The sequence below is a fragment of the Apodemus sylvaticus genome, chromosome 1 (genome assembly GCF_947179515.1).
Source record: "Apodemus sylvaticus chromosome 1, mApoSyl1.1, whole genome shotgun sequence".
Lineage (NCBI taxonomy): Eukaryota > Metazoa > Chordata > Mammalia > Rodentia > Muridae > Apodemus > Apodemus sylvaticus.
In genome coordinates, this window is record NC_067472.1 from 170,944,744 (window position 1) to 170,972,279 (window position 27,536).

At 47.9% G+C, this 27,536-nt stretch overlaps 2 protein-coding genes across 3 annotated transcripts; one reads left to right on the forward strand and one right to left on the reverse strand.

Moving 5' to 3' along the window:
- Nucleotides 1-1,704: 1,704 nt before the first annotated feature.
- On the forward strand, nt 1,705-12,203 carry Siglec9 (sialic acid binding Ig like lectin 9). 2 transcript variants are annotated; one of them, XM_052164602.1, is made up of 7 exons: nt 1,705-2,173; nt 2,368-2,646; nt 2,835-2,882; nt 3,678-3,935; nt 4,839-4,932; nt 5,336-5,417; nt 9,293-9,559. In XM_052164602.1, the coding sequence occupies exons 1-7, from the start codon at nt 1,738-1,740 to the stop codon at nt 9,305-9,307; spliced, it is 1,212 nt and encodes a 403-aa protein (XP_052020562.1). In that variant the 5' UTR covers nt 1,705-1,737; the 3' UTR covers nt 9,308-9,559. The 2 variants fall into 2 exon arrangements, with proteins under 2 accessions (XP_052020562.1, XP_052020553.1); XM_052164593.1 differs by lacking the exon at nt 9,293-9,559 and adding an exon at nt 10,138-12,203 and having other exon boundaries at nt 1,706-2,173.
- Nucleotides 12,204-14,700: 2,497 nt separating this feature from the next.
- Ceacam18 (CEA cell adhesion molecule 18) lies at nt 14,701-19,272 on the reverse strand. The gene is given in 6 exon segments (XM_052164612.1): nt 14,701-14,967; nt 15,467-15,575; nt 15,578-15,638; nt 15,640-15,667; nt 18,897-18,926; nt 18,929-19,272. Coding segments are annotated over 6 exon segments (621 nt in total). The 5' UTR covers nt 19,245-19,272; the 3' UTR covers nt 14,701-14,890.
- Nucleotides 19,273-27,536: the final 8,264 nt, after the last annotated feature.

Sequence of the window (27,536 nt, forward strand, 5' to 3'; positions counted from 1 at the left end):
TATGTCTTGAGCCTGGGTCTGCTGAAGCCAAGGCTGGGCTGAAACTCACATAGTGAGTAGCCAGACAAAACTGACCTTGCACTTCTGACCCTCTTGCCTCCTATTCCTTTTTTTTTTTTTTTTAGATTTATTTATTATTATATATAAGTACACCGTAGCTGTCTTCAGACACACCAGAAGGGGGCATCAGATCTCATTACGGGTGGTTGTGAGCCACCATGTGGTTGCTGAGATTTGAACTCAGGACCTTCGGGAGAGCAGTCAGTATTCTTAACCGCTGAGCCATCAATCTCTCCAGCCCTCGCCTCCTATTCCTAAGGGCCATGTTTGCAGGCACATACTACACACACACACACACACACACACACACACAATTTATGTGGTGCAGGAGATGGAACCTGGAGCTCTGTGCATGTGAAACAAACACTCTACCAAGCTAGCAGCTACATGTTCAGCTCCCTTGATGGTTGGTTTTTTTTTGTTTGTTTGTTTGTTTTGTTTTTTTGTTTTTTTTTTGTTTGTTTTTTTTTTTGTGACAGGGTTTCTCTGTGTAGCCCTGGCTGTCCTGGGACTCACTCTGTAGACCAGGCTGGCCTTGAACTCAGAAATCTGCCTGCCTCTGCCTCCCAAGTGCTGGGATTACAGAAGTGTACCACCACTGCCCGGCTTCCTTTGATGAGTTTTAATGGGAATAATGTTAATTTCCACCTGTTAGTGGCAATATACAGTGTTTGTCGCAGTTTTACTCCTAATCCAACTAACTCCTAAATAATTGAAACAGGGCTATTATATTGATTTAACAAGCTTTAAGGGCACATCAAATGAGCATTATTACTCTATTTTAATCCTCTAAATTAATCCGGCTGTGTCAAAATCCCAGTGATGCTTGCATTTTAGTACTGATCTGCCTCTCTGGGCTCCTGATCTTTCTGCATGTCGCCTGGGCTCTCTCACGGTGAATCCACGCTTCCTCTCTCTGTCTCCCCATCCCTAGCCCCTGACTGGGAGGAAGTCCAGTCTTATTTTCTCCCCTGTTCATTGACTAATCGGCGTCTTTATTGAACAATCAGAGAATAATTGGGGAGCAATGTTTTGCAGCCAGATATGGGGACACAGAAATCAGCATTTGAACAATACAAGGACAGTGTTTACATACTGCACAAGCACATTATGCCTACACGTACCCTCTATAGCAACCAGCCATTCAGTCTGTACTACCTGCATCGAGTCCCTGGCTGTGGGATGTTTCAGAGGCCTGAGAGCCAACTCCTAATTGAACAATGGAGCTTTGGGAACAAGGCTCAGGTCACTGTGCAGAGAGTGGGCCCAGGACAAGCTGCTAAAGGAAGAAGGGGTGCTTCCCAGCCTGTACCTCCCGATCCCTCTTCCCTGTGCCCTAGAACCATCCCCAAGTCCATCAATATCATCAGCCTCAGGGGGCTCTGGATGGAGCGAATGCATTTTCACTGGGGAAAAAAAATGTCACTCAAAGGCCAAGAGTCAGTACAGAAAAGGAGGAGAGCGGGTCAGGCCCTGAACTGGTGAATGTGGAAGAGGCCATCTTTGGTCTCAGTAGATCTGGGTGGGAGGTGACAGTGCCTGGGTCTGAAGCTCCTCCTCCTCCTGAGGCAGCCACTATCCTGGCCTCGGCCCTGCTTCCGCTGGCTGGGGCTTCCTCCAGGCCCTGCATCTCTTAGTTCCTCAAAGCAGAGCCTGGAGAGGCAGTTTTAGTTGGACATGCTGCTGCTGCTCCTGCTGCTGCTGCTTCTCTGGGGGACAAAGGGTGTGGAGGGTGGGATCGAGGCCAAGGAGGGTTACACCCTGAGTGTGGAAAGTAAGGTGGTGGTGCAGGAGGGCCTGTGTGTCCTTGTGCCCTGTACCTTCTCCTATCCCCAGGAGAGGCGGAATGACTGGACCTACCCAGGCCAAATTCGTGGATACTGGTTCCGGCAAGGAGCCGAAACAAACATTGATCCCCCCGTGGCCAGATATTACCCTGCACGGAAGAGGATCCAGGAGCGATTCTTCCTGTCCGGAGACCTACAGAGGAATGACTGCTCCCTGAACATCAGAGAGGTCAGAAAGGAGGATGCGGGGTCATACTTCTTTCGCCTGGACAGAGGAACTATAAAGTTTAATTATATTAGGAACATGATGACTCTGGATGTGACAGGTCAGACACGGTCTGCAAAGATGCTATGGATGGGAGGGTAAGGGGTCGTGGGTGCCTCATGGCAGGGCTGGGATAGGACTCTGTCCTGGGAGCAGCTGGGGCCGAGCATCAAGGCTCAGGGGAAGAGCTGGGGCTTCCTCTGAAGCTGCACCTCACCCCATCCTGATGCTCCATTTCTCCCCTCTCCTCACCAGACCTCACTAACACCCCCCATATTCTTCTCCCGGAGACGCTCGAAGCTGGCCATCCCAGCAACCTGACCTGTTCTGTGCCTTGGGTCTGTGAGTGGAGGGCACACCCCACCTTCTCCTGGACTGGTATCTCTGTGTCACATTTGAGCACCAACACCACTGTTTCCTCGGTGCTAACCATCATCCCCCAGCCCCAGGACCATGGCACCAACCTCACTTGTCAGGTGACCCTGCCTGGAGCTGGTGTGACCTCAAGAGTGACCATCCGTCTCAACGTGTCATGTGAGGCTGGGCTGAGATGCCTGTTTTTCTAATGCCAAGTGGTTCCCAGGGTGGGGTCAGGATCTGGACGCTAGGTCCTAAAGTCCTGATAAGGGGACTTGTCAGCATGGCGGCCCCTGCCATAACCGTCCAGGCAATGGCTGGGGACAGAGGGTAGTTGACGAGTTCCCTGTGTCATTCTCTCTTAGATGCGCCAAAGAATCTGACTGTGACTGTCTATCAAGGAGCTGACTCAGGTAGTGTCCAGTCTTTAAGTGACCAGTGTCCTGTCCACATAAGCTGTGAGCCTGGGCTTGTCCACCTGAGGTTCTGAGAGGAACCAGATGTCAGTGGCACGGACTGTCATTGGTCTCCATGACCACAGTACCCAGAATTGATGGATCTAATTCTCTGTGTGTCTTGTACCAATGGGCAGCAAGGCCGTGGAGTTCCCTGTGCCACCAGCAATGAATAGTAAATAGGTCTTGTATCTATGACAACAGTGTGTGTCTTTGAGCGATAAACCCTTAAATGCAGGGAATGTGGCTCAAATGGTAGACTACTTGCCCAGCAGGTGCAAAGCCCTGGGTTCCATTCCCAGACCACATAAGCTGGGCACAGTAGTGCACACCTGCACTTGGGAGGTAGCAGCGGGAGGATTAGAAGTTCAGGGTCATCCTCGCTACATCATGAGTTTGAAGGCAGCCTGAGCTATATGAGACACTGCCTTCAATTCTCAACGCCCTCTTTTCTCTCTTCTCTCTGTCTGTCTGTCTCTCCCCCCCCCCACCCAATCTCTGTTTGTCTGACTCTCTCTCATCATCAACTCCAAGTGTACACCGGGATCATGTGTTCTCTTTAATTTTGAAGCTTATAGCCAAGTGGTTCACAGGGAAATGTTCAAGTTTGGGTTCCTGCTGTTTTGGTGATTAAGTGAAAACCCATGGTTTCCTATCCTTTGCTGTGTCAGTGCCTGTGTGTCAGTGCCCTCCCTGGATTCTAGTGTACCTTTTCTTAATCACATCACACTGACTCTGTCTCTTTCTCTACAGTGTCCACAATCCTGGAGAGCGGATCATCTCTTCCTATCTCCGAGGGGCAGGCACTGCGTCTCATCTGCAGCACTGACAGCTATCCCCCTGCAAACCTAAGTTGGTCCTGGAACAACCTGACTCTGTGCCCATCCAAGTTGTCCAAACCCGGCTTCCTGGAGCTGTTTCCAGTGCATCTTAAGCACGGAGGAGTGTACACCTGCCAGGCTCAGCATGCCCTGGGCTCCCAACACATTTCCCTGAGCCTGTCTCCACAGAGTAAGTGGCTTGTGGGGCAGAGACAGACAAGCAGGAGGAGGTTAGCACCTGCCTCATCCTGGCAGTGTCCCCATCAGCCCTCTGAGCCTCACAGAGGACCTTCGCTCCAAGTCTCGCTGAGCTGTGAGACCTATAATGTTCTGGCTATGCAGAGCCTCACTATCTTACTCCTGCTGTGAGGAGGGTGTGGGTGAGGGAAGGGAGTCACTTCAACAAATCCTGAACTGAGGAGAGGGGCTGGGGACTTGGATGGCTGAGTGTTGAGTGCAAGGTCCTTGCTTCTGCAGGCCAGGAGGAAAGGACATAAAATTCAAGGGAAAATTGAACCAAAGCAAAACAGTGTAAAAACAAATGTGAAACAGCTCGGAAGTCAAACCTGTGTGGTGGCCCGTGTCCCATCCATCACTTGGGGATTAGGCAGGCACTTAACAGCTGACCTATATCCCCAGCCTTGTTTTTATTGTTATTGTGAGATAGACTCTCACCAAGTTTCCCAGGCAGAGAATTAATCTCAGTTTATAGCCCAGAAACCCCTTGCATTTGAGAGACTTTTGCCTTTGCTTCAGCGGTGGCTGGAATGACAGGGATTCTTCATTACATCTGGCTGGGGTGAAGGATTCCTTTGCCTGTTGTGAATCTGGCATTGGAACCCAGACCCTAATACATGCTGAGATGCATTTAACAATGCAATTTTAAAATGCAAAATAGATCTATGCTGAAAAGGATAAATCAAGACCAACTGATGTCCAGCTTTGTAAGGTCCCCTCTGCCTTCTCTTGTCCCTTCCACCCAGGTCCCTGTTCTGATATCTGAGCGAGGGCTGAGAACAGGGGAAAGTCCAGCTTCCTGCGTGGAGCTAGTGTAGGAGGAGAGGAGAGGGTTCTTAGCATTCTCTCTCTGCAGGCAGCGCAACTTTATCTGAAATGATGACGGGGACCTTTGTGGGTGCAGGTGTCACAGCCGTCCTTTTCCTGTCTTTCTGTATCATCCTCCTGGCGTGAGTATCCGCCCTGGTGGGGAAGGAGAACCCCAGATGGTGAGGGGCAAGCATGATACCCTGAGTCCAGGCCTGGGGTGGGGGGGGGGGTGGGGGGCGAGACCTAGGCGGGTGAGGAGCCTGAAGTCAGGGGAAGCTGTAGTCTAGGCATATGGTGAGAAGGTAGAGTTCTGGAATGTTGTGACCCTCAGGCTCCACTGTCCCAGATGGTGGGAGCCACCTTTCAACACAGGAGCCCCTGTGACAGGAGCACTGGCCACCTTGGTCACGCTTTACAGACTTAATTGCAAGCGGGGGTGGGGATGGGGGAGTGGGGGCAGGGGAGGTGGGGGGTGGAGGGGTGTCTGCCAACCGCACTCCTTCCTGCCCACACTGAGAGGCTCCTTGGTATCCTCATACCCAGAGTAAGATCCTACAGGAGGAAACCAGCCAGACCAACTGTGGTAGCGCCGAATCCAAATACCCTCAAGGCCTCAGTTTCTAAGGTGAGTGACCAGGGTGCCTGAGTTTGAGGCCAGGGTCCTCCTGCCTGGACTCCTCCCCTGAGATGGATCCCAGGTTTTTCTGCTGAGTGTGGTCCCAGGTGGGTGTCCTGCAAGCAGACCTCTCTAGCCCATTTCCCAACTCGATGATAGTAGATAGTGTCCACACTGCTTGCTCTCTGGCTGGGCAGAGAGGACTCAGATTCTCCCTCTTCTTTTCTACCTCAAGTTCACAGATTCTCATATCTCCCTCTTAAGGACACAAAGCTGCAGGACCCTCTCTGCCTTTAAGCTCCTGCCATGGCTGTGTGTGTGTGTGTGTGTGTGTGTGTGTGTGTGTGTGTGCATTGTGTGTTTGTAGGAGCATGTGTGCATGTCGATGCACATGTAAGAGGATGGTTGAGATTGATGGTTGGAATCATCCTCTGGCTCTTCCACCTTGTTCACTGAGGCAAGGCCACTTAATCAAACCCAGAGATCACTGATGTGGCTACTCTCACTAGCCAGGGATCCCCTACCTCTGCCTTCTAAAGCTTGGGTTATGGGTGGGCCACCACATCCAGCTGGCATTTGCATCGTTTCTGGGAATCCAAACACTGGCCCTCATGCTCACACAGCAAGAACACCACCACTGAGCCACTGCCCTGGGTCCCTTCCTTTCACCCATTTGTGAAATGTACTAACGAAGACCAGGCGCCAGGGACCCATCTATCAAGAACTGTAGAAAGCCTGGGACTCAGTCACATTTTATTTTAGAGAGAGGTGGTTATAAAACCACTCTAACAAACAATAATGACAAATAAAAGAGACATTTATTGTGGGGAAATGAAAGGCACTAGGAAGTGCCTCAAAGATAGGCTGTGTAGTTAGTTCACTATTATCTATCATCTATCTATCTATCTATCTATCTATCTATCTATCTATCTATCTATCATCTATCTGTCTGTCTGTCTGTCTGTCTGTCTGTCTATCTATCTATCTATCTAATCTGTGCTCTTGATTTTAGTAGTCCCACATAACTTCATCTTGAAAAACTAGAACTACAGATTGAGTAACATCCCCCACTCCTTCCAGGATTCTTTCCCCAGTCCCCTGGCATCCGCCACTCTCCTTCCCCTCCTCCTTCCTCCCCTCCCCTTCCCCTTCCTCTCCACTCCCTTTCTCTCACTGTGTGAGACTCTGACTTCAGCAGATACCTTCTATGTGAGACCACACTGTATTCGTCCTTTTGTGACTGGTTTACTTCATTTAACATGCCCTCAGAATCCATCCATGTTGTAGCATACTACAAGATGGCGAAAGGCTGAATCCACTGTATGTACCATACATTCTTTAGCCTTATTTCTGAGTTTCTCCTCCCTGTCTACTGTTGTGATATGCACATACATAACCCTGAAAAATCAAGATTGTATTTTCAATTACACACACACACAAACACACACACACACATGCATTATTGGGTCATACGGTTCTACTTTTCATTTTTTTTTGAGAATCTGTCCACACTGGCCATTTTCTGTTTCCTTTTGTAGGCTTTTAATAGTGGATATCCTGGCGAATGTGAGGTGCTATTTCTTTGTGGTTTGAATTTGCATTTTCTAATGATAACAGTGAATATTTCTTCTCTGTATATCTCTCTGGAGGAGTATCTATTCCAGTTCTTTGTTTACTTTTCTAGTTGGGTTGTTTGTTGTTGAGGAATTATATTCTTTAACTACCTGGCTCTTAGTCCCTCTTCTGATGTGTGGCTTCTACATATTTCCTGTAGGTTGAGTGTGGTTTTGGTTAGTGATGAGGGAGACTAGATTGTGCCATATGATTTATTCCAGATAGAGGAGCAGCCACCTCTATGTATGTATGTATGTATGTATGTATGTATGTATGTATGTATGTATGTATGCATGTATGTATCTAGTCTGTGCTCTAGATTTAGTGGTCTTCTCAGAAAGAGGAGGCAGCAGGCAGCGACTGGAAGAGCAGCCCTGAGGGCTGTGTGAACAGACAGGGGAAGGATGGGCCACGACAGGAAGTGATTTTGAAGAAGTTGAATGTGTAAATAATTTCTGAGCAAACAGGCCACTATGAGGAACAAGCTAACTGTAAGTTTCATGGGGAAGGAAGAATCTGTTACCTCTGTGGATGCCTCTGGATGCAACAGGCAGGAAACAGTTTAGCAAGGGGGTGGGGAGAGGTGGACAGAGGCAGAGGCATTAGGAAGGATCCTAGAGATGCCGTGGACTGGCTGATGGATCACTCATGAAGCCGAGATGAAGGGGATACAGGTGGGCCAAGGGTGGGGTTTGAGTGACAGGGAATGAAGGATGGTGAGTGAAAGAGGTTGGGAGCTGACTCAGAGGTTTACCTTGAGCAGACAGGCGGAGAGAACTGCCAGTCACCGATGGTGAGGAGACTGCAGGAAGTAGATTGCAGCAGAAAAGTAGGAGTGCAGACTGTTTAATTACATGTGTGAGCACACACACTTGAACGCAGTACCCACTAAGGACAAAAGAGGAAGCTGAATCCCCTGGAGCTATAGGTAGCGTGGGTGCTGGGAACTGAATCCTGGTCCTCTGCCAGCACCGCATGTTATCTTAACCTCTGAGCCATCTCTCCAGCACCAAATGTATTGTTTTACTGAGTGTTTGACAAGGGTCGAGGGTGCAGGTACAAACAGTTCAGGTATACTATGTTTCCCATTTTTAAGGTTTTATTACATTTTTATGTTCATTTATTTTGTGGTGTGTGTGTGTGTGTGTGTGTGTGTGTGTGTGCATGCCAGGGTGTGCATGTGGCAATTAGAAGACAACATTCAGGAGCTGGCTCTCTTCTTCCACCATGGGGTATCAGGGATTGAACTCAGATTGTTAAGCTTGGCAGCAAGCACCGTTACCCCTGAGCCATCTTGTCAGCCCAGCTTGGAAGTTTTTAGCTTTAACTTCACATGAAATCAATACCCATTCTGTGGAAATCATACTTCCAAGTTTGAGTTCTGATTATTTACTGGAACAGGTAGCCTGTGATTCAGTTCTCTCTGTGATTCTGGGCACTAGCTGTGGGTCACAGCCTCCACTCTGTGGCCTCCAGGCCATGAGGTGTGTGGCCCATGGTTTTTCTTTTCTTCTCTTTTCTTTTTCTTCTTCCTTTGTTTGAATGTGGATATTCAATATTTTATTATAAAAATAGACATCGTGTTCAAGGACTTTGCCCTACTGTAGGCCACTGTTAGCGTCCTGGGTGCATTTAAAGATAGGCAAGAAAGCTGAAGAGATGTCTCGGAGGTTAAAGTGCTCCCTGCTAACTCGGAGGTTAAAGTGCTCCCTGCTAACTCGGAGGTTAAAGTGCTCCCTGCTAACTCGGAGGTTGAAGTGCTCCCTGCTAACTCAGAGGTTAAAGTGCTCCCTGCTAACTCGGAGGTTAAAGTGCTCCCTGCTAACTCAGAGGTTAAAGTGCTCCCTGCTAACTCGGAGGTTAAAGTGCAGGAGGCTTGGGTTCAACTTCAGCACCCGCGTCAGGCAGCTCACCCTGCCTGTGACGCAAGCTCCATGGGACCCCCCCCCCCCATTTTAACTTCCATGGGTACTACCCTCACCTGTTCATATCCCCCCCCCCAGCTACGCACATGAAAATAAAATAAAATTTAAAACGTTAAGTGTAGGCAGGGTTCAACTTGGTTACATCTTGGGTTACATGAATTAAAAGCACTGCCTTTTCATTCTTCAGCCTAGTGTGTGTGTATCCCGGGTGCGTGTGTGCACACGGTTTCTACCCGATCTGGTTTTTAGCTCAGTACCACCTGTGAAGATCCTCCTGCTCACACATTTACAGGTTCTAGGTATTCGGGGTGCAGGCTTCTTAAGGGGCATTCTTCTTCCCATCAGATAACATTTCTTTGACTGGCTGTTCCTTACCCTGCCGGAAGCTTCTGGAAGCAGGCATCACGCCTGAATCAAGGCACTGCATCTGCCCTTCACCCTGTCCTGCCCGTATCATGAATCACCACTAGGCATCTGTTGACTCATTTGTTTTGAGATGTGTCTTGCTGTAAACTCCTGTCAGACCCAGGAACCATCACGTAGCCCAGACTGGCCTTGAGCTCACAGGAATCCTCCTGCCACAGCCTGCCAAGTGCTGGGAATACAAAAATTCAACAGACACTGTTATGACCACATTCAATTAATGGATGATGTGCACGAGGCTGGGGCTGAGGAGATAGCTCAGAGGGTAAGGTGCTTGCATGCATGAGGAGTTGACTCTGGGTCACCAGGCACAGTGGTGCAGACCTACAATCACAGTGCTGGGATAGGAGCAGAGTCAACTGGACATGGCCAAAATGGTGAGCTCCAGGGTTATTTAGCGAGTGGTCCTGTCTTCAAAAGTACTATCTTGCTGGTGGAGGGGTTGCTTATTAAGTATTAAATGTTTTCAGAATGTAAGAATGCACATGGGAGGCTAGAGAGGCTCAGGGGTTAAGAGAGTGTGTTGCTCTAGCAGAGGACCTGAGTTCGGTTCCCAGCACCCTGTCCGGCTCCTCACAACCTCCTTTAACCTTGGCCGTAGGGGTTCAGACGCCACCTTCTGGCATCTGCAGGTACTGCACCATAGGTGTATATACCTCTATGCACATACATGTAACTTAAAATTAAAAATGTTTGTGAGCGAGCAGATGTGGAGTTCCAGGGGCCCCTACTGCCCTATCTGACTCTCTCCTTTCCTCTCATTACAGAATCCCCTGGTTGAATCCCAGGCAGAGGACAGCTCTGAGCCCCTGCCTTCCGTAGTTGAGGCAGCCCTCTCCTTCACAGAGGAAGAGGGAGACGACAGCTCCGAGCCCCTGCCTTCCGTAGTTGAGGCGGCCCTCTCCTCCACAGAGGAAGAGATACATTATGCCTCCCTCAGTTTTCACGAAATGAAGCCGTGGAACCCATGGGGGCAGCAGGACACTACCACAGAGTACTCAGAGATAAAGTTCCACAAATGACCGCATCGCCATGACCATGCCTGGAGGGAGCATGGCGGCCACGGGAGGCTGGCTCTGGAGAAGGAAAAAGCTGCCTAGGTGGACGATGCACGGGGCTTCAGCGCCATTCCTTTCGTGACGCAGACGTTCTGCTGCTGCCCACACCCCTGCGCTGCCCGTCCACACGGGAATCATAAGCTTGACTCTTTTCTCCCCCCTCCCCCCCACTTTCCCTTTTGTTTTTTCAAGACAGGGTTTCTCTGTGTAGCCCGGGCTGACCTAGAACTTGCTCTGCAGACCAGGCTGGCCTCGAACTCTTCTTCCCAAGTGCTGGGAGTAAAGATGTGCACCACCACCCAGCACTTGACTTTATTGTAAATGTGTGTGGGATGTTTTGCCTGCACGCATGTCTGGGCACCACATATATGCCTCCTGCCTGCAGAGGCCAGTAGAGGTCATCAGATACTCTGGAATTGGAGTCTCAGCGGGTTGTGAGTGGCCGCATGGGTGCTGGGAACTGAACCCAGTCATCTGGAAGAGTAGCCAGTCCACTAAGCCATCTCTCCAGGACTAAGATTGTTTTCAATCTAATTGTTACTTAAAAATTGGCATATATTATTTACGCAGTGATAGGTTTTGCTCTATTTTCTTCCAAGTGTATCACACGTTTTGTCCATGCTCATCCCCTTCTTCTGTTAGCATCCTGTTGGTTGCTAGTCTCCGTTCTCTCCCCAGACAATCCCGTTACGGTTTCATGCTGTATGTATTAGTTATCTTTCTTGTCTTTGTCGATAGGATGCTGACAGAAACATGAAGGATTGGAAGGTTTAGTCTTGCTCAAGTTTCAGTCTATTACGGTGGGGAAGGCAACACGGCGCTCAAGGGCGTACACGCAGTGGAGGCTCCACATCTGAACGAATCAGTCAGCAGTGGGCTGAAGCCAGAGCCAGGTGCAGATTCCATCTTCCAAGCCCAGACTTCTGTAAGCTGGGCCTCACGTCCACAAGACTCCATGGCTTTAGAAAATACTGCGACCAGCGGGGTACCAAGTGTCCAAATATATGGACCTTAGTGGACAATGTACATTTAAACCCAAATAGATGAATGATAGATAGATAGATAGATAGATAGATAGATAGGCAGGCAGGCAGACAGGCAGACAATGGTTAGTAGATGATATGTAGATAGATGATAGGTAGAAGACAGGCAGATAGATGATAGAAAATAGACATAGATGATAATGATAGGAAGGTAGATGATAGAAGATAGATGATATATAGAAGGTAAGTGGTAGATATAAGATAGATAGAGGACAGACAGACAGACAGACAGATGATATAGAAAAAATGGACAGACAAATTGGCAGAGATGCTGTTCCACTCTACTTTGCCTTTTGGGATGCACGCCTGAGCAAAAGCATAAAGAAGAATCTGCCATAAGAGGAAACACCGATAATAACATCTTTGCAAATTTTCACTTCCATGTGAACATAAAACGGGACTGAACCCGTATTTGTGATGCACATATCCTGCCTATCACTGCTGATTAATCTATGCTTTTTGGTTTGGCTTTTTTTTTTTTTTTTTGAGACAGTGTGGTGGTTTGAATGAAAATGGAGTGGCATTATTGGAGCAAGTCTGTCACTGAGGGAGGGCTTTGCGGCCCAGTGTCAGCCTCTCTTCCTGCTCCCTGCCTAGCCAGCTGTAGAACTCTCAGGTTTTCTCCAGCACCATGTCTGCCTACCTGTCTACCACATGTGTCCTGCCATGATGATCATGGACTGAACCCCTGACCTGTAAGCCAGTCCTAATTAAAGGTTTTCCTTTATAAGAGTTGCTGCAGTCATGGTGTCTTTTGTATAGGAATAGAACACTGACTAATCTAGACAGGGTCACAAGTACCCCAGGCTGGCCTAGAACTTGCTATGTAGCTTAAGATGACCTTGAACTCTTGGGCCTCCTGCTTCCAAAGCCTGGGATCATGGGCATATGCAACATACTTTCTTATATATTCATCTATATTTTCAAGTGTGTGTGTGTGTGTGTGTGTATGTCTGTGTGTGTGTGTGTGAGAGAGAGAATTTAGTCCATGCTGAGTTCAGATAAGGGCATCAGATCCCCTATAGTTGGAGTTACAGGTGATTGTGAGCTGCCCAAAATGTGTGCTGGGAACCCAACTTGGGCCCTTTGCAAGGGCAGTATGTACTCTTCCTACAGCCCCTGATCTGTTCTGTTTCTGACCCCATCTCTGCACCTCTGTGCCACTATCAGATGTAGCTGCGTGTATTCGTCTATAATTAGAAGGTAACTACCTTCCTCGTTGGGAAGCCTTTCTACCAGTGTGCGTCTTAAGCCTGTGTGTGGGAACCCATCTAAGCAACTGACACCAGTTGTCTGAACTTAAGACCGCTTCATTTCTCTGTCACTGGCAACACTGATCTGCGCATCTTGGAAGAATCTTCCAAGATTCCCTAGTATCAGAGTAAGGATGCGGAGTTGGAAACACTGGAGGGAGAGGGGGTCTAGAATTAGAGCCTGGAGCTCTCACCCACCCCAGCTTGGCCAGCTCTGACTAGCAGATGGTGCTGCTAATGGCCAGGCTGCCTGTGATGTCACCCCTTGTCCAGGTCCCACAGGGAGGCTTCCAGTTTATCTGGAAGCCTAGATTTCTTCAGCTCAATAAACCTGGGATGGTTCCCTCCCCAGAATGTTCCAGAGACACCTGGTGCTGGTGCAGTTCAGCTGGTCCCCGCGGGACACTCATTCTCCCTGGTCTCTCCCTCATCTCCGTGACTGGCTGGCCTGCCATGGACACTTATGGCCAGTTTCTCCTGTGGGACGAAATGAGGGCAGAAGTCACATCTTGTGTTCCTAAAGTCCTGGGAAAGAAATTATTGTAGATTTGGTTTAACGTTTGTATTATGTTCATTGGGTTTCCCAAATTACAAGAGAATTCGCACATAAGACACTGAGGGCCCCTGATCCCAGTTGGTTCTAATGGGTAAATAAGGTTGCTGGCAGCCAATGGCTAGATGACAGATGACAATGGTAGAGAGACAGAGGCGGGACTTTAGGATTCTCAACAAGGGGATCAAGATAAAGTAAAGAGAATCACCATGTCGAGAAAGAAATAAGATCCCGGCTTGAGAACACCAGAAGAGAGAACATACCAATCCTATAAGAGCCTGGAAAGAGCAGCCTCCCCCCCACCCTAATTGGGTCTAGGGTAACAAAGGTAGAGCACAGATTTTAGTAAGTAATAACTCAGGAATATCAGAGGGGAGGCATAAACAACGCAAAAGTTTGGGAGCGGCACAGCCGCTGAGCTGTTTAAGACATTAAACTAGAAGGCTACGTGTGTGTCTTTCATTTGAGAACCCAGAACATTGGGATGGCATCGAGAAAGTCGTGGTGCCACAGCCACCAGGGCGTTTTTGAGTAGCACTAATTGCCTAATGCAACAAGAACTAGATAAAGGGACCCAACACTTTCCTCTACACACATCAGTGGAAGAGATGAACCTGGGGCTTAACCTCGGTGCTCAGTGTTCCTAACATTTCCATCCATACTTTAAAATATTCATTTATTTTATTGTCAGGAAAAAATAATTAGCAAAACCCATCAGCTCTAGTTTTCAGTTCTATTGCTGTGAAAAAACACGCAGACCAAAACAACGTAGCGAGAGGGTTTGTTTCAGTTAACAGTTCCAGATCACAGTCCATCACGGAGGGAGAGCAGGGCGGGAACCTGGAGGCAGGACTGCTTCCTATTTCACACAGTGTTAACATTCAACCCAGATTCTCACAACCAAGCAAGCACAGCAGAAATCATGGAGGATGCTGCCTGCTGCTTCCACAGACTGGCTCATAGGTAGATTAACCACATGGAGGTTAGGAAGTAGCGCAGCTATTGCTCTATGTAAGGCAGAGCAAAATAAAAAGGCTGTGTGCTTCACTCGGGAACATAAACAATTGGGGGGGGGTGCGGGTAGCAGGAACCCACTGCCGGGACCGTTTATTAATTATTTATCTCTACAAAGATAGGTTACTGGAATGGGGCACCACTGGAGGGGGAATTGGAAGCCCAGCCTCTTTCCTTCTCTTTGCTTACTGCTCATTAGAAGGTGAGAAGCCAGGATGTATAGCTTTGGGATGGGTACCAACTATGAACTGAAAATTCTGAAACTGTGATCCTACGTAAACTGACTCAGGTATTTTGTTACAGGAACAGACAGTAATTGATACCATCACCACCGCCATCACTATCACCATCCCCACCATCCCCCACCACCCCCCACCATCCCCCACCATCCCCCACCACTATACCACCATCATCTCATTATGCATCCCCCTAGCTACCCTGGAGCTCACTATATAGACTAAGATGACCTAGGACCACAAAGACACACCTGCCCACTACCCCCCAAGTGCTGGGATAGAAGATGTAATCTATGCCAGCACACCCAGACCCACCTTATCTTTTAGGGAGTCTCTCACCTAACATAGAGCTTAGCATTTCAGCTAGACTGCTGGTTGGCCAGTAAGCCCCCGGAAACGCCTATCATCCTCTGGTGCACACTGCCGTGGATGCTTTTTACCTGGGTATTGGGGATATGAATTTAAGTCCTCATTCTTCAGTAGCAAGGATTTTACCGTCGTGCCATTTCCCCAGCTCCATCACTATTACTTCTAATACTGAATTCCACCCCAGGGCAGTTTCGGGCCCCCTGACCTGGGGATCTAACCTGGGGACACATCCCCTGATCTGGGGATGTTTTTAGCTATCTAACCCAGAATGGTGGTGGATTCTACTCCTGGCGTTTAGAGGTCAGGTGCCAGGGGTGGTGCTTACCACCCTACCACACCCAGGACAGCCTTACTCCCCCATCTGGAACAACTAGCTCTCTTCAGCAGGGGCAGTGCTGACGTTGAGGAGTGCTCTACTCTTTGGAGACCATGACTAATCGACCCTTCCGGCTGCCAGCATGTTGACTTCAGCTCCTTCATCACGAGCTCTCTCTTCCACTAGCTTCTGGTCCTGCGAACTTTTCTGTCTGCCTCCTAAGCACCCTGGCGCCCAGTTCTGGACAGTCTCACCATCTGTCCAGGTCTCATGGGTCATGAGGCCGAGTCCTGACCCCAAGATGTAGAATAAAGGCCACCCTCTGGAGCAGAATAGGAAGAGGGTGTAGACCAGGATTCCACACATACACAGGCACTTCCCAGGGATGCCAATAGGATGAGAAATATCACCAAGGATCCTGGGATGCAGAACTCTGTTCACAGGAGGCAGTGGCCCTGGGTGGAGAGGACAATAGGACAATCAGGACACTCATTAAATTCATTTCTTCACTCATAGTTGTACTCAGAGTTTCTATTGCTGTGATACAGGACCATGACCAAAGCAATCTGGAGAGGAAAGGGCTTATTTTATCTTACAGTTTATGGTGAAGGGGGGTCAGGACAGGAACTCAAGCAGAAATCTAGAGGCAAGAACTAAACCATAGGCCCTGAGGATCTAGGCTTACTGACTTGCTCTCTGATGTGCTCAGCTTGCTTTCTTATATGGCCCAGGACCACCTGTTGCCCATGGGTAGCACCGCCCACAGTGGACTGGGCCCTCCCACATCAATCATTAATTAGGAAAACGTCCCACATATTTGTCTACAGGCCAATATTATGGAGGCATTTTCCCCTCAGGTAAGATGGCTCTCTTCCCAGATACATCTAGGCATATGTAAGTTGACAAAAACCAACAAGCACAGTTGGTCACCCATGTGGCCAAAGATTTGTCAGCACCCACTGCGTGCAAAGCGCTATTCAGTACCAGGGATTCATCAATGATCAAAATGAATTCCTTGAGGCTGGCGAGATAGGTCAGGGAGTAAAGCGCTCACCGAGCAGGCCACGTAAAGGTGGAAGGAGAGAGCCAGTCACCAAGTTGGTCTGCACCCTCTACAGGTGCACCACTCTGTAGATGGGCATCGTGTACACACACAACAAAAATAAAATAAAGACAAGCCCTTGCCCTTTGGGGATGACATCCAGGCGGGAGGACAGGATGCTTGATACTGAGAACGGGACTGGTTCAGAGTCAACAACAAGAGAGCCCGCTGGACAGGTCTAGTAGGTGATTTCCAGAGAGGTTTAGCGGAAGAGGGAGGATCCATTCCACGGGAAAGTGAGCCAAGCACCAGCGCTCAGCCCTCTGCGTCCTGACCTTAGATGCGTGGGGCCAGCTGCCTCACACTCCCGATGCCATGACTTTCCTGACGCCCTGAGCTGTGCGGCTCCAAGATAAGCAGCTCCATCCTTAGTTATTTTGAGGGAAGGAATAGATGCAGATGCAGACAGTGGATGATGGAGCAAAGAAACAGCGAGCATACTAAGTCCTGTGGATAGGGAGTTGTAAGGGGTGTAATGATGGTTACGCAGGGTTGATAACTCACTGAAGATAATCGCAGGGCACCAGCGGTGTGCCAGACACGGTAGCAAGGAAAGAGCAACGAGCTGACGGCTGGCCAGCCTTGCCTTCCTAACGCTTAGTCTTGCGGAGTTGAAAACTGTGAAAACTTTTGAAAACTTATGAGCTCTCCGCACCCCGTCTCCTCTGGGGTGTGCAGGCAGGCTGGCCACCTTTTGCAGTTTTCTACAGCGCCCTGATTCTCACAGCACTCTACTGCAGAGGCACTTGTCCTGGCCCTGCACATGGGAAAACTGAGTCTGGAAATGGTGAAAGTCTTACTCCTGGTTCACATTAGTTACAGGGATAGAACTGGAATCTGAGATCCTTTGATTCTAGAACTGTGTGTGTGTAATGTGTATACATACAGTCTGTTCATGCACATAAAGGTCAGAAGGTAACCTCAAGGGTCATTCCTAAGGTGTAACCTAATGTGAATTTTTTAAAAAAGTTGCATCCAGTTACTTGCCTGTGTGTGGACATCAGAGGATGACTTGGGGGAGCAATCCCTCTTCTTGTATTATCTGAGGTCTCTGGGATTGAACTCAGTCTGCCAGGCTTGAAGCCAAGTACATCCATTTGCTGACCATCTTACGAGCTCGCCTTGTTATTTTGTTCTATTTGAGACAGAATCTCACTTACTGCCCTGCCTGGCCAAGACCTCATTATAGATCGGCTGCCCTCAGACCCAAAGATCTGCCTGCTTCCGCTTCCTGATCTCATTTCAGTTTTCAAGATAAGCTTTCTCCCTGGCCTGCAGCTCTCAAAGCTGTGCTGGGTGGCCTGCGAGCCCTGGGGATCCTCCTGTCTCTGCCACTGCAGCTGGGATCACGAGCGCACCACGGCAGCTGACGTCTGCTTGCACAGCAAGCCCGTGACTGCGCCGAGCCCTCAGCCCAAGCCTGCACAGCTTAGTACCCTTTCCTTGGTTCGCTCCCTGACCATGTCACTTTCTCTCTTTGTGGAAAATGACCGAGCTGCTGGGGGAGAAACTGGGGCTTTCCTCATTTGCACATCTGCCCCAAGTTCCTTGTTTTGAAACCAGAAGAAATATGTATTTCTGCAGTCTCTGAACTCCCACCCGTCTTCCTGTTCTCTTGTCTGGGAAATACAATCCAGATGCATGGAGGGCAAAGGCTGTGGCGTCAGAGGCCCTTGGAAAGCATTTCTCCACTCTCCCATCTGCTGTTAGAGCCTTGGGTCAGGTACTCAACTCCCCGGGGCTACGTTTCTTTACCTGTGAGGCAGAGGTGGATGGTACTGCACCACTCACTGTGCCAGGAGACCAGGATGGGCACACAGGCCAGGAGTGCAGCTGGCACATAGGAAGTAAATGCTGTCCAGTCTTGTCTCTGGTGGACTTTGCTCTGACTCCAGGACTGGGGACCACACGTGATGGACAGAATGGGCAGCTTCGGACAGGCCCTCAGAGGATGAGGAGGGAGGGCTTCACTGAAGGGCTCTAGCAGGCCTGAGCATGGCACACAGGGCTCTGGCAGGCCTTGCCCTTCCCCATTTCTTCTGCCCAGCTAAATTGTTAGGTTACAATGCCAAAGCTAGCCATCAAGGTCTGTTCCCTTATTTGGCCACTTCCTCCTCCGGAGGCTGACTGCCAAGGTCCAGCTATCCAAGTACTGAAGTCCAGCAATTAAAAGCCCCCTTTTGGCTTACCTAATTAGCATGCCCAATCAAAACAAACCAGCTCACCCTAACACAGGACTTCCCCTTTCCCTCTATAAACTGCCATCTGCTTAAGGGCCACGTCTGTTTCCCCTCTATCCAGAGGCAGTCCTTTGTCCTCTGAAGCAAATGCCCCTTTTCTTTCTCTCCCTGGTTCCTTTTCCCTTCAATCCCATCCTCTGTCCCATCTCTGTCTCTTAGTCCCCTTTGTCTTTCTGGGGCAAAGATGTCTCCTTTGTGCTGAGAAGTTGGTGTGTCCTACGCTGCCACCAGGGTCTTTCATGTCACCAGGAACTGTGAGTGGGGTGTAGCAACAGGGACAATCCTGCCTAGACAAAAAACACGTGGGAGGCAAAGTTTGGAGAGCTGGGTGGTTGCACTCACGAGGCGGCTGGATGGTGACATTCCTGTAGTCTCCAGGTTCTCCACAATACACCGGTAACTGCCCATTTGCTCCCAGGAAAGACTGGGGAGGGTCACGTTGTCCTCTGAGACGCTTAGGAGGGAGCCGTTATAGATCCAGTGGTACTTAGCTTCTGGCCTGGAGAACTAGGTACATTTCAGCTGCACACTGCAACCAATAACAGCAGTCAGCAAACCAGCAAAGAAATCGGGCCGAGTCCACAGTGACACACAGTCTGGTCCATCTGCAGAGACAAGGAAGGAGAAGACCACAACTATACTTCTGATCCCTTGGCATGGCATCTTGTCCAGAAGACACAGGATGTCCATCTATGTGCAATGAGCCCACCCCAGGTGACAACTGAAACAGGAAAGGCAGCTTCTATTCTGGGTTCTTGTATGCTAAACCTTGGCTATCCTACAGGCTACAGATAGTAACCTCGGCTGTCCTACAGGTTACAGATAGTAAACGGCGTATAGCAAATCAGAAAAGCTCATCGCGCCAACCGTGTCACAGCTAAGCTCTGAATGTGTTTCATAGTGCAGAATCCACAAAACTCATTGTTGTGAGATATAAAGCAGGGGCGGCAGGAGTAAGGGAGAACTTGAGGGGGGGCCGCCAAAGTGTTTCCCTGAGAAATCATACTACGTGACTGATCTGGTATAGGGGAGGGTTATTGTAGAAAGGGAGTGGGGGTAGGGTATAGGAGTAGGGAGTGGGGGGGGTGGGAGAGGGACCTGGAGAAGGGGTAGGGGTAAACAGATTCAAGAGGGTGGGATAGAGAAAGGAAGAGGCTGGCCAGGAACACATGGGAACAGAGAGAAAGAGTGAGAGAGAGGGAAGGTGGAAAGAAAGAAAGAGAGAGGGGGAGGGTCAGAGGGAGGGGTGGTTGGGAGGGAGGGAGAGAGGGGTGGGTGGGATAGCCAGCAGTCTGCTTTGTATGCTAGGTCACTGTTGCTAAGTCCTTGGGAGGAGCTAGTGGAGCTGTCTGTTAACCAACACTCATGTCACTTGGTCCGTAAATGTCTCATCTTACACATGCAAATCTCAGAGGACAGGAAGAGGGTTCAAGTGCCCTGTCCACACAGCAGCAGCAACTAGTCATGGCTTAGCTACAGTCTGGGTGTCTCAGTCTTGGTTCTGGCCTGAAACCCACAAACGGCAGCTCGGAGGTCAGGGGTCTTCGGTCTTCCTGGGAGTTAGTTTTCTTCAGATGGTGCCACAGAATTCATCCTAAGAAACAGGAGGACCGCTGAACAGTTCTTAACCAAAATGTGAAAGCCATTAGCAATGTCTGATTGTGATTTTCAGCTGAAATTAAATGTAAGAGACAGTTGGCTGTGGAGAGATTCTGAGTGGGTGTTTATGTTCCTCGAGTTTGTAGGTGGTGATCACAGGGCTTCACACATGCTGGTGGGAGTAGCTCCACTCCTGAGCCAGGCCCCACCTCCTCCTCACTGGGGGATTCTATTCTGAGACTCTATCACTGACCTGTGCCTCACACCATGATTAAAGTTTTTAAATCCAACTAGCTGTTGAATGTAGCAGAGTTAGTGCAATCGGTGCAAGAAGGAAAAAGAAAGGTGATTTTACTAAATTCAGAAGAAAAATAACAAGATTAGTAAACAGATATGAAGGTTTCAGAGAAGTAACTAAATATTCATCTAAACGCAATTAAGGACGAAGAGACGGCTCAGCAGTTAAGAGTGCTCGCAGTTCTTGCAGAGGTCCTGAGTCGGTTCCCAGCACCCCGCCCACATCAGGCAATTCATAACTGCCTATAATTCCACCTTTAGGAGATAGCATACCCTCTGTGACCTCTGTTGGCACCCACACGTACATGGTGCATAGTCACACAGATACACACACATACACACATAGAAAAGCAAATAAGAAAGGCAAACTTGCGACTTGAAATGAAGATAAGAATAAAAGATCAATTGCAATCTCTCTTTCTCTGTGTTGGATTCAAACATATGTGCATAACAGTGTGGACACATATATGATTTAAATGTGCAGGTCAGAGGTTAATATCACAGGCATTCCTCAATAACTCTCAACACATCTTTATTTTTTTATTAAAATATTTGGGGCTGGACAGATGGCTCAGTGGTTAAGAGCACTGACTGCTCTTCCAGAGGTCCTGAGTTCAAATCCCAGCAACCACATGGTGGCTCACAACCATCCATAATGAGATCTGATGCCCTCTTCTGGAGTGTCTGAAGACAGCTAAGGTGTACTTACATAAAATAAATAAATAAATCTTAAAAAAAAAAAAAGAAAAATTTGTTTTCACACAATACATTCCCATTATGATCTCTTCCTTTGACTCCCCTGATCCTCCCCACTTCCTTAACATACTTAACTCCATGTTTTTTTTTTTCTCTCTCTATTAAAAAAGAAAGCAAACGAAACAGATAAAGTATCTTTCTGACTTAGAAGTCATCTATTCTGCTATTCTGGCCAGGCTGACCGGCCACTGAGCCTCAGTGATCTGTCTGTACCCACCCCCCAGTCTTGGGATGACAGGCATGGACACCACATTCAGCGTTTACACAAATATCAGGGATCCCGGGTCCTTGTTTGAGAACAGCCATTCCTAGCCCCACTTGCCTCTCCTAACAAGACAAACAAATAAGCAAAACAAATAATAATAAAAAAACAGGTCTCAATAAACCTATACTGGCCATTTCTTATCTAAGAATGGAGACTATGTCCCTCTCCTAAAGTCCAGCACCCCGTGGGGAGGGCAGTCATGAACCCACAGAGCCAAATACCCAGAGCTGGATATTAACCACACCTAGCCGGCTGCAGGCTGGCCCAGGCTTTTTCCGGATACTAGAGTCTACCACTGGCTTTCCTCCCACTACCACACACACTCACAGGCCACAGTCAAGGGAATCCTCTCACTTCTCTGCAGTATTTCTGGGACATCTTCTATGGCACACTGAAGATCAAGGTCATAACGACTAACTGTGGATGACCAGAGTCTTGCTATCTGGGGAAATTGCCATGCGGTTACTGCCTGAGGTTGGTACAGAATTCACATACCACTTGATGGTTGAGAAGTTGGTAAGACATTTGGCAACCACGGAATCCATGCCTTGCACCAGGGCGCTGGTATTGGCCGAGTCATTGGCTGAGATGCTTGGATTACTTCTCAACTCTAGGTGAAGCAGAAGGAACAGGTATAGTGTCAGCTTCTTCAAGCTTTGGGGCATGCTGAAGAGATGTGGAGAGCCCTAAGAGAAGGCAAAAGAGAAGCCCCAGCCCTGAGAGGGGCAGAGGAGGGAGGGGTGGAAAGCAGGCTGCACAGCCCTGGGCAGGCCTGGGCCATTCTGTACAGCTGCAGTAACAGCAGGTTCTTGGTCATGAATAGGTGGTCTAATGGTCGCCTTTTCCCTCAGTATGTCTATGTGCATTTTAGATTGAACGTGTGTTTATGGGTGAGAGTGCTAACACATGCCACACATGCTCGGTGCACGTGTGGAAGACAAAGGACAACTGTGAGGACCAATCCTCACCTTCCACCTTGCTTGAGGTAGGGCCACTTGTCACCTCTGTGTACCCCAGGTTAGCCGAAGGTTGTGGTGGTAACCTTCCATGTGTCCAGTAGGAATGCTGAAATTAATTTAATCATTAATTTAAAATCAATTAAATTATCAATTATTAATTAAATTAATTATAATTATAAATTATTGACTAAAATTGATTAAATTATTAGGTGATGCATCCACCACCTCCCACATCCAAACTCGGATCTTTAAGCTTTCTTGGCAAGTGCTTTACCTACTGAGCCATCTCCCCAACCTTGCTCCCCACCCCCAGTCGTTGTAAAGTTCAGGACCCTCATCTGAAGAGCTGGGACAGGTGGCTTTGGAACTAGTCATAATAATTAGATCCACTGTCTGAGTTTCATTCGATTTACCAAATTCTCTCCAAACACACAGAAAATGAATGGTAGTTATTTACCCTTTGTACAGATGGAAGAACTTGGGAACGTAGTTCACACTGAGGAACGAGAAGGCTCAGAGCCACAGAGTATAGACTAAGAAACACAGTGCATAGACTCAGAAATAAGCAGAGGGCTTCCAGGCCTCAGACAGCTACATTCTCCCCTCGGTCCTAGGGCACCAGTGGGAGCTGTCGGCGGTGGACAGATCTCCAAGAGAGCTATGCTACTGCCTCCAGGCCTGGAGTGACCATCACGATCATGGGAGAGATTGCTATAATGAACCACAAAATGCTTGGTCCTATAGTTATGGCAACAAAAATGAAACAATACCATGATAGCTAAGTCTATGACCATACAGACACCAGGAAATAACCTCATCCTCAAGTCAGAAGGGTAGGAGAGGGTTCTTCCCTAGGTAAGTCTCCATATGAGGACACAGTCTTTACTAGCATGAGATTTGAGGGACTCAGCCAGGACAACGCCCAAACTTCTGGCCCACAGAAGTCACATGATAGTAAGCTAGTGCATGACTGTGGTTCTAGCACTCTGGAAGCAGAGGCAGGAGAATTGAAAGTTCTAGGCCAACTTGGGCAACATAAGTGAGTCCCAGCTAGGGATACAGGTTAGTGGCACAGCCCCTGCCTAGGATCTCCAGTGAGTGGCTGGGGTGTGGCTCAGTGGTAGAGTGCTTGCCTAGCATATAGAATACTCTAGGCTCCATCCTCATTACTACAGAAATAAATAAAATTAATTATTTTTTTTACTGTTTGTTTGCTTTTCAAGACAGAGTTTCTCTGTGTAGCCTTGGCTGTCCTGGAACTTGATCTCTTATAGAGACCCACCTGCCTTTGCCTCCCAAGTGCTGGGATTAAAGGCATGAGCCACCACTGCCTAGCTATTTTTTTTAAAGCCTCTAAACAGCAGTTCTCAACCTGTGAGTCACAGCCCCTCCGAGTGGTCACACAGCATATATCCTGCATATCGGATATTTACATTATGATCCATAACTATGGCAAAGTTACCGTTAGGAAGTAGCAGTAACAGGGTTGGGAGTCACTGCAACGCAAGGAACGGTATTAAAGGGTTACAGCATCAGGAAGGTTGAGAAGCTCTGTTCTAAAGTACAGCTATTACGCAGCACTCTCTTCAACAAGTGAACTGTGTCCTTGGACGTGCGGGGTGGCCCATCTCTGCAGGAAAAGCCAGAGAGCCACCTTCATGGCTGCCAGGGTCACTTTCAGGCAATGGAGACACTGAATATGTTTCCATGGCTGGATAGTGAAATCTTATCTGGGGGTTGGGGGTTGGGGAGCAGACAGTATTCTCTCTCTCTCTGTGAAGATGAGGTTAAGTCCTAGGTGATTTTGACACTGTGACGCTCCTGTCTCCCACCTCCTGACCTAAGATGGCCGCTGATGCTTTGTCAATGTGTCCATGCTTCAGAGAGCAAGAAGTGGGGGGTCTCAGGAGGAACCCCTTGAGTGAAGGTCACTTTCAGAGAGTGGCTCACAACACTTGCACCTATATCTCATGGAGACACTCTTTACTGGAGGAAGACTAATGGATGTAAACTTACCTGTGGATGTTCGTCTATATGAGGTCCTTACTACTGAGGAAAAGGGAAAAACAGCAAAGTCTTCCTTCTACTTGGTATTTTTTTTTTCTGATACCAGGGATGGAATCCAGGGTCTTGCAGACCCTAGACAAGTGCTCTACTGCTGAGCCACATGCACAGACTGTGGAGACAGGATCCCACATTGTAGCCTAGGCTACCTGTTCTGGATGGTCTTGTGTGCCAACTTGACACAGGCTGGAGCTGTCTGTGGGGCAACTTGCTTCTTAGTCATGTTGTTTGTGCAGGAATAGATACCCTAAGACACTACCCTCAAACTTGTGAGGCCCTCATTTCTACTTCCCCAGTGCTGGAATCACAACTGTATTACCATCCCTGACTATCTCTATAGTTTCCTGTCAAAAGAGCAAAACCACCACAGTCCTTCCCAGGGCAGAGGTAGCAGCATGGCATTGAGTGGCTTTGGACCAGCCTCCCCTCTGTGGCATCTGTAAAGAGGTAAACAGATAAGGCTGCATGCGAAGGACTCGACTAGGCATAAATGTGAGAGCTGCAATGGGAAGGACCTTGTGCCCTAAGAATGGAACATCACAGGGACTCCAATCTGGGGGCATTCCTTTAGCAAAACTATCACCCATCCAGACTCTATCTGTTTCACACCTCTTTTTTTTTTTTTTTTTTTTTTTGGTTTTTGGTTTTTTGGATTTGGTTTTTTCGAGACAGGGTTTCTCTGTGTAGCCCTGGCTGTCCTGGAACTCACTCTGTAGACCAGGCTGGCCTCGAACTCAGAAATCCTCCTGCCTCTGCCTCCCAAGTGCTGAGATTACAGGCGTGTGCCACCACCGCCCGGCTGTTTCACACCTCTTAACACAGGACATGCCAAGGATGAGAAAACTCAGAGATGTGCTTGTTGGTCCAGGTTTCTTGTTCAGAAATTCCAAATGAGAGTATCTACTTCAACCTCAGTCAAGATTAACCCGATGGACATGTGAAGAGGATCAGACCAAATGTCCTGATGTCTTACCCGACATTTTAGTAGGCTTGAGTGAATGGGTCCAAGTACTGCCCCTGGTTTGAGTTGCTTGCTGTCTATTGCAATATGATCTGTTGTGGAAGGCCTTGCTAAAAGAAAAAAGAAAAATACAAATCAGTACATAAGCTCTCTCGCTGATACAAACCACACTCAGTCAGGATTCACCCATCTCCCAGTCACAGCAGTGAAAAGGCTTATGTTCCATGTAAATTCTCTGGAGTGTGCTAAGTGTTGACTTCCGGTTGAAGGCCTTCTTCCCACAATCAGTGCACACTAAAGCTCTCTTATGTGTGAATTCAGTGACCCAGCTAAAGCCACTGTGTTTCGTTCGAGGCATCTCTCCTATATGAAATCTCTCGTGGAAGATCTTTCTAAATTGAAAATGCATGCAATGAATTTGATGATGTCCATTACCAAATGACAAACCATCGTTGCTGTGATAGTAACACTTCTCTTGTTATGCATTATGGAACAGTCCCCACAGTAATGGCATTCATAAGAAGAAACACTTCTTCTCCGACGTGTTTGCTGATGAGATGACAATGTTGACTTCTAGAGGAAGGGCCTTCCTTATTTGTGACAAACATTCTCTCCCTAATGTGCTAAGTGAGGTCTTTACAAAGATAACCTGCTACGGAACGCCTTCCCACATTTAGGACACATACATGGCTACTCACCTGTGTGAACTTGCTGATCTTGGAGTTGGCTCTCAGAATACCAGGCTTTCCCACAGTCACTGCATGTATAAGACGTCTCACCAGTATGAATTCTCTGATGCATTCTCAGTACTGACTTCTGAAGGCTTTCCCATATTCATTATATGTTTTTCTCCAGTATGACTCTTCTGGTGTAGACTGAGAATTTCCAGCAAAGGTCTTCCCACAACAGACCATATGTAAAGTCTCTCCCCTGTGTGAATGTGATGATGTACCTTTAGGCTGAATGTTTGACTGAATGGTTTTCCACAGTCCTGACAGCCATAAGGCCTCTCCTTAATATGAGTTTGATGATAGGATGTCAGCTCTGATTGTAGAGAAAGGAATCCCCACATTTGTGACATGCAAAAGGTTTATCCTTAGTGTGAGTCATCTTATGTGTATGGAGACCTAACGTGGCACTAAAGGCTTTCCGTCATTCTGTACACAGAGGATTTCTCTTCTGTGTCAGGAACTTCACACATACATTGGCTTTGCTCTTGATCTTACATCATCTACTTCCAGACACATGTTTAGAGTACTCCTAACTTTTCATGTTGTGGAGATGATATGAGTGTACAAAGATTTTAGTTTACTACTAAAAATATCTAATGTAACCTATCAGAACCATGATGGAAAGCTTTCCTATAATTCTCCAATATGTCTTATCCAGGTGGACATGGAAATATCCAATGCACTCGAAACAGTTCCCTCATTTCTTCTATCCACACTAAATTTGCTCTGTTTAGTTACTCCTTTGTTCTAGTTCAACACTGCTTCATGAGCCCCGCGTGTCAAAATAAATAAATAAATAACTTCCAGTGTCACCTGACATGTAGGGTAAGACCACTGTGTCTAACTTTTGAAAGCAATTACTCTCCAGCCCGTCATGTTGGCTTGTTCATCAGGCAGCCCGCCATTAAACAGAACAACGGTACCAAAGCTAATGCTCTTCCCACCTCATACCACCATTAGTCGTATTAGAACTCCTGCCTTTATACCAGAACAGGGAAGTGGGAAGGGGTGCATGGGGGAACAGGGGGAGTGGGGAGCCAGGAAAGGGGAAATCATTTGAAATGTAAATAAGAAAATATATGGAATAAAAAAAAAAGACGTCTGCCTTTGAGTTTCCATTAAAAAAATATGGAATATCTAAAACAGGTGAAAATATTATCTTCTGCCTTGCTTTGTAAGTTCTCTCTCCCATTCATTCACCTATCCATCCATCCATACATACATATATACATACGTACATACATACATCTAAAAATAGTGTCTTCAGGTTTATCATCAACATACCAAAAGTTAAGGCTCAGTGAGATTCTGTCTCAGGAAGTAAGGGGAAGGATGATGGGATGACTCAAC

Bases quoted from the DNA above. Each gene is read 5' to 3' on its own strand.
- Siglec9 (XM_052164593.1), top strand. From the start codon at position 1,738: ATGCTGCTGCTGCTCCTGCTGCTGCTGCTTCTCTGGGGGACAAAGGGT. The intron at 4,933-5,335 runs GTGAGTATCCGC...CCTCATACCCAG, and splicing joins TTCTGTATCATCCTCCTGGC to AGTAAGATCCTACAGGAGGA. The intron at 5,418-10,137 runs GTGAGTGACCAG...CTCTCATTACAG, and splicing joins TCAAGGCCTCAGTTTCTAAG to AATCCCCTGGTTGAATCCCA.